Raw genomic sequence first — 7,113 nt, forward strand, 5'->3', positions numbered from 1 at the left:
CAAAAATATTTTTTCTCTTCATGTGTGGCCCTAATACTCCGTCGTAGAAATGTCTTGGAAATGTCTGTCCGAATCTGATCCATCATCTTTAATGTTTCCCAGCCCACCGTCTTCTCCCATGTTGGTATCAATGTTTTTCTATAAACAAACTGCTCTGACTGGACAGATTATCTGCTTGCAGCTGTTATGTCATTATCAAAAGGTGTAAAAGTAAAACTCTGCTCTCAGAAAGTAAAAAGTAGTAAGTACAGGCATTTGTGTTTAAATGTAATTAGTAAAAATCCTAAGAAAAATTAATACTCAAGATGTTCATGTATTTTTTTATGGAAATCAAAAGAGTTTTTCTTTCAGTATTAAATGTAATATAAAATGTTGATGGATTCAATGCTGGAAAAAAGCCTCTAATCTTAAAACTTCTAATTGAACAAAAGCAGTTAACTAACAAACTTTTCACCTCTCCATCTCATCTAGTGTTTGTGCTCCCTAATACGTAAAGAAAGATATGAAAATGATATTCTTGGCCTGATGACAGCCATTTTTCATCTGTAGCCCTAAACAAGTCCTCCAACATGTGTGTGTGCTATCATTCCATCTAAGCCCCGCTTTCAATCCGCCTTCTTTTTTTTCTCTGGCAAAAATTAATCACCTGTCTTCCTGTCTGTATGTGTGTGCATGGCCAACAGAAAGCCCACAGAGGTTTTTATCAGCTGATTTATTGCCCGGTTAATTCATAACGGCGTCCGATGATGATGAGCGGCCGGAGGAAAAAGTGTTTGTCAGTGTTGTTGTTAAAGGCCGAGAGAGAAAGTAAACAGAGTTACTCTTTGATGTAAAGTAACAGAGTTGAACGTTATTGATAAAATTTAATGAATAAGAAATGAAGTAAAAAGGTGGGACAGAGTTGGACTGCCATTAACTTTGTAGAGCACAGAAGTTCTGCTCTAATAAAGCCTTGTTTTTAGTTTTGTCAGAAGGAGTTACTGTTAAAACAAAGTGATGGTTGCTTTGAAATGTTTGCATAGTTTTAGGTTGTATTTTCCTCTATTCTTCAGCCAGATGCTACAGAATGACTCAAATATACATTCAAATAACATTAGAAACACATTATTTAATATAGAACTCAATGTACTATAGTCTGTGATACTTCTTTCCCTGCATTGCAGACATCTCTAATAAATCACATTTGGCATATCATCTTCCTAATCAGATTTACAATGCATCTTTGTTGCTGTGTCCAGGCTGCAAGCTCTCCGGAAGGAAAAGTCAAGAGATGCTGCAAGGTCACGACGGGGGAAAGAGAACTTTGAATTTTATGAATTAGCCAAGATGCTTCCGCTACCTGGTGCCATTACCAGCCAACTAGACAAGGCCTCCATCATCCGGCTCACAATCAGCTACCTAAAGATGAGGGACTTTGCCAACCAGGGGGACCCACCATGGAACTTGCGAATTGAGGGACCTCCGCCGAATACCTCAGTGAAAGGTAGGGCATCACAATTACGTCATGGATGTTATTTTGTTTCTTATAACTTTATCTATATACCTTTGTCTATTAAATATATATGCACACAGACAGACTCCTAAAGGAAAGTAGTCATTTTTATCTATTTTTTAGGCAACATGTCTCTGGAAGCGATATACAGCAAATCATGCAGGATGAGGAATAAGATTTGTGCAATACTTTGCCCTCTTTATTGTCTATTGCCTTTTGTTATGCTACGTTCAAACCACATGCGCTTTGAGCAGCAGAAGCAGCAGGTTTACATGCAAAGTCTATGGTTGACATGCATCAAAAGGTCGCGCACTGCCTCTCGAGCAGCCGGAGCAGCGCATCCTGACACACCTGAGCAGCTGAAGCAGCGCCTCATGAGCTTCATAGTGCATGACATGCTTCACAAGCAGCAGAGAGCTGAGTAGGAGAAAAGTAACTTTTGCCGCTCAACGCGCCACATCAACCAATCAGAGAAGCTGATCTAGAAGCTGGCAGGGAGACGGACACAGCACTGCTGATGCAGAGCGCTATGATCACTCCTCTGAAACGGTTTATTAACGCCTAAATTAACCTAAAATGTCGACACCTGCCAGCAAAATATGCTTACCTTTATTATTCTGGGGCCTGCAGTTTGTACCACTTAGCTTAAAAAAGCTAACATCTACTTAGCGAGCGGGCCTGAGGCAGCTGCTGCTGGGGATTCCCAGTGACAGCGCAGCGCCGGTATGTGGGGGTCTGAGCGGCGCCCACAGAGAAATAATCTTTGAAGGCAGGATGGTAATCTGGATGAACTGACTGCAGAGGTGATGTTTTCAGGAGGACTTTCTCACTTAAAAATAGATTCAAACTATTTTTTACCCGCTGATCACAGCTAATATAGCAAAGCTGCTCTCTGGCATTGAACACAGGAGCAGCAGAAGCATCTGGACACACTTGCCTGGACGTCTGACCTTGATGTGGACGCAAAAGGGGGAAAATCCTGAACTAGATATGGGTCTAGATATGGCCGAGGCAGTGAGGAAGTGGGGGCAAGTTTGTTCGACAACGGAGGGACATGAGGGCGAAAAAGAGCAGGGATCCAGGTGGGAAAAAGAGTCCCAGCGTTCTCCCGCTTCTCGCTCTGTAAACCAAACAAGTCGGTAAGGTACCAAACAGGAGACATATAGTGTAGAGCGTATTGTAGATTTGACCAATCAGAGGCCTCCTGTCTGCGGTCGCCTACAATTTGGGAGAGGTGTAGCAGATTGTCTGCGGTGGGGGTGGGGATGTCTCTACGTTTACCGCCACACCTACGCAGAGGACCGAGTTTCGAAGTATAAATCAAACTTTAGTCCTTTCCAAGATGGCCTCTTATAGTCTGAGTTGAATCTATTTTTGCATCTCTCTGACAATGAAACCACAAATGTTTCTTTTGTTGTGATCCTTACAACCGTTTTGGTAGTTAAGGAGGTAACAGATGAATATGGTGTTTTTTTTTTTAAATTATATATTTTTATTTACCAAATTTTGACTTTTGCTGCATTTCCCAAAGTAAAACTGAGAAGTTGTTTGATGCAATTCAGGTCCAAGAGTTTTTTGTTTTTTTTTCAGAAAGAATGCAGATTTAGGGGAAATTTAGGATTATTATTCTGTTTTCACATTCAAAACATTTCTGTAATTCAGATTCAAAATAATTTTGTTACAGTCCTTGATCATTTTTTCTTTAATTACCTTGGATAGTAATCCAGCTTTCCCTGAAGCCTGTCTTCTAATTAGCCTGAACATCCAAATGTGAAAGGTTTCCGTCATGTAACACAGCAGTGACAGTTTGGTGCTTTAAACAACTATCAAACGACACTGAAACGCTCTAGAAACACAAAAACAAGAGTGAGCCTCGGCGCCAAGTGGTTTTCTGTGAGGAGAACATTAAGCTTTGATGAATTTCTGCTTGGAGTACCAGAATATACAGAGCTCTTATGAATCTAAGTGGAATTTGGCTTTGAAATTGGCCCTTTGAGCAATACACTTAGAGCAGAAGAGGGGGATTCGCTTTAAAAAGGGCTTTTGGGTTTTTAGAAATGACCTGTGAATGAAAGCAAAGCAGCTGAAGCTTCCGATCGAGAGTGTGTGGAATTTGTCGGTGAAACGTGTATCAGAACCAAATGTTAGCCCATTGGTGATAAAATGTCTGTTTGTGTACGTGACACTGGCATCGTGTGTATTTTACATTTCTGTGAAGGTATTTGCAAACATGTGTCCGTCTCATGGATATACACACACACACACTCACAACGCACTCCTTCTCTAGTACCAGATGGCATCATTGTTGTCGGTGCTTTGAAGAAGCACATGCATTTTAATGAACAGAATAGATCCGCAAATACTACGTGGGGGTGTGGGGGTGTATGTAACTCTGAAAAATGTAGATTGACACAATTTGGACAGATGGTGTGGTTCATGAAGTTGCACTTTTTGTGTAACGTTTTGTGGTGATGACGGAACAGGAAGTAGGAGTCGTTCCTGTAGCCAGCGGGTTGCTGGTTTTAGCCCCTGTTCAGCCTGTCTCTGTCACTGTGCTTTTTAGCAAAATACTTCATGTTTTTCCTGCTGATGGTGCTCACAGGGCCCAGCAGTGCTGGGATTTTTTCCTTAGGGCAACTTTAATGTAGAACCAGTGAATGATTGAATGCGGGATGGAGTTCTTGGAATTGAACTTTGCAAGTGCAGTCTGCTTTATTTCCTGAATAAGTTAATCAAAACTAAGGCTACGTTCTCACTGCAGGCATCAATGCTCAGTTCTGATATTTTTGGTAAAATCAGATTCTTTTGCATGGTTGTTCACACTTCCTAATATATGCAACTTGTATGGGAACTGCATTCACACAACTTAAAGGAATAGTACACCCAAAACATGATTAGCCTTCATTTTCTACTCACCCCCATACTGAACAACACTCTGGAGTACTTTTTTGATATCTCAAATGCATCTGGAGATCTGGGAGGCTTCTTGCTGTCTGCTGACATTCAAATAATGGAGGTCTATGGCGCCCGAGGCAGAAAGGTCCATAAAAGTCCACAAAAAACGTGTCAATATTCCTCCATACTGCTCGTCCAATGTATTCCAAGTGTCCTGAGTGGGTAGCGTCCAGAATTTACTTGAAACGAAGTCATTTAGAATGTTTTTAGAGCATAAACAGTAGTAAAAGCCCGTTCACCAGTCTACGGAAACCAGATGAAAGTGCGCATTCAGCATTCAGGATGGTCTCACGAGGCTATCTGATTACAGGCTAACAAAAGAATTCAAACGACCGTCATTCCAAAGGGGCGGACCTGCTTGTCCAGTTCAATTTGCATGTTTTCAAAGCCAAAACAAAGTGTTTTTGGTAAAGCCTCGAACTCAACGCCATTTCTGACACTTTGAAATGACATTGCACTTCCCGGATGGGAAGCAAAACGTCTTCGAACTTGGAAAAAAAATGAGTTTCCAACCTCAGCCAGTGCATTAACAATGCAATCTTCTCAAAAGGGTTTAAAAGAAAGACTGCTCTCCACATTATCATCTGCCCTGGTTGTTGTTTTTCTTCCTGCTTCCTGCCTCCTTTAGAACAAATTTTGTCCTTGATCGAATAGAGATCGAATACAGATATACAATTTTGCTTGTTTTTAAGAATGTTAGTTTTACTTGTTAATTTAAAGAGTGGTAAAGCATGTTTTTGAAAGCATGTGTTAGTTGGTTGATGTGTTAGTGTGTTTGGTATTTAAGCAGATATTCTATGATCCATTCTTGCTTTATTCTTTCCTGTTTGAAGAGCATCCTGTTATTCAGCATTAGAGATAATGCTGAATCACTACAGAATTGCAGGCTCCAGGCAGAGTTGGGGAGATGGGACAGGTCTTATGTGAAGGCAGTGTTTATCTGGGTGTTGGGGTCACTGTGTTTCCTTAGTATAATGGAGGAAGCCATTAGCCCAGACAGCAGGCTGCATCATAAAAACGTCAGCTGGTACAAAGAGATGAGATGGATCATAACGAGAGCAGACTCCTGCTGCTGTTCTTCTCTGTCTCTTAGCCTCACTGATAGCCTCTGTCTCTTTAATTGACTCCTCTCCTTTATTTTTCTCTCTCTCCTCCATGTTGACTTTAAACCATTTTTCCTACTTTGCATCAAACCTCCAAAATAAAAAAAATTTTCCACTTCATATTTGATCATCTCTGTCAGGATTTGGTTATGGAGTGTAGACCCAAAAGCAGAGGCAGGAAGGCAGAGGTGAATTTCTTTAGATTTAATTAAAAAGGGAAACTGAAAACNTCAAAAAAGTACTCCAGAGTGTTGTTCAGCATGGGGGTGAGTAGAAAATGAAGGCTAATCATGTTTTGGGTGTACTATTCCTTTAAGTGTCCCACATGTGCAGTAAAGGATGCAATGAAGTAAACATGGATGTAGTGCCAGAGCTGATCTAGCAATCTTTAATTTCTTTCCCAACCTCAGCCAGTGCATTGACAAAACAATCTTTTTCCAAAAGGTTGTTTGTTTTTCTTCCTGCTTCTGCGTAGCAAGACACAGAATAAGAACCTTTGTTGAGTATTTAAGGTAAAGTCGTAAGGCTACGTGACCCAGTGGTGGGATCTGTGTTGATCAGACTGTCATGACAAGATCAGATACAGGTCGCATATGGACAAAAAAAATCATATTAGGTTCTTTTCAGGCTGCTGTGTGAACATAGCCTTAGACATCCGGTTCAGAACATTGGAGGAACTGGCATCTGTTTTTAAAGCAGGTCTGATTTGTCCCCACTTCTAGGGCTGGATGTCCATTCAAATTTCAGGAATCCATCCTTCAGATATAGAATCGATTCTTTTTTATCCAATCCGATCCTCGGTTGCTTGTATTAAAAACTTTTTCTTAGTTGTTACCTGAATTACAAGACTCTGTAATATTGATAGTAGTATTATTAGCATTCAGCAGAATTTTAAATAAGTATGGATAGTTAATGTTGGGTGTAATCAATGTTTTTGAATTTATATTAGTATTATTTCAGAATTGGACAATCCAGTGAGTACAACCTGATGTCGATGACTTCATGATTTCAGTACTGTGGGATGGGACTGCATAAGACAATAATAATAAATAAATAAACGACATGCTGTTTTTTCTAATGTACTGCTGCTGTTTGCAGAAACAGCTGAAAATGGATCCATTTGATTGGCTCTCTGGGTTTAAAAGAGAAATTTAAACATTTATAAAAAAAATTCCAGGTAAAACAATTTGACAAAAAAAGTGTAAAACAAATCTGCTTTGGATTTTTCTAAAATTTTAGTTATTTCCTCTTAAAAATTACAGACCTTTGAATTCTCTTTGAGGGTGCAGGCAGAACATAATCCTCTACATTTTCAGCACAATAACGAAAACAATGTGAACATTTCGTAACACTAGAAGTCCCAGAGAATTTCAGTTTTCCTCCAAGCCCCCGTCCCCTCTACAAGTTTGTGTATTCACTCTACCTTGCTAACTGTCCTTGTTGTAAAGCAAATAACCTGTGATGTGACCAGCCTTCTACATGAGACTAACCTGACTCCGCCAGATGGATTTGCTCCGCATATCCATCTGGAAACCTTCCGTTGAAGTAATTTTGGGAAGGGGC

At 40.2% G+C, this 7,113-nt stretch overlaps 1 protein-coding gene across 1 annotated transcript in view; it reads left to right on the forward strand.

The window, feature by feature from the left end:
• The window catches only part of npas3 (neuronal PAS domain protein 3), a 444,436-nt gene that overhangs the window by 163,254 nt on the left and 274,069 nt on the right, over nt 1–7,113 (forward strand). The window contains exon 3 of the mRNA XM_015378092.1: nt 1,239–1,483. Within this exon, the coding sequence (XP_015233578.1) occupies nt 1,239–1,483 (245 nt within the window). The remainder of the gene's footprint in view (nt 1–1,238; nt 1,484–7,113) is intronic.

Source organism: Cyprinodon variegatus, unplaced genomic scaffold (assembly GCF_000732505.1).
Source record: "Cyprinodon variegatus isolate N-32 unplaced genomic scaffold, C_variegatus-1.0 Scaffold164, whole genome shotgun sequence".
In the NCBI taxonomy this organism is placed as follows: Eukaryota; Metazoa; Chordata; class Actinopteri; order Cyprinodontiformes; family Cyprinodontidae; genus Cyprinodon; species Cyprinodon variegatus.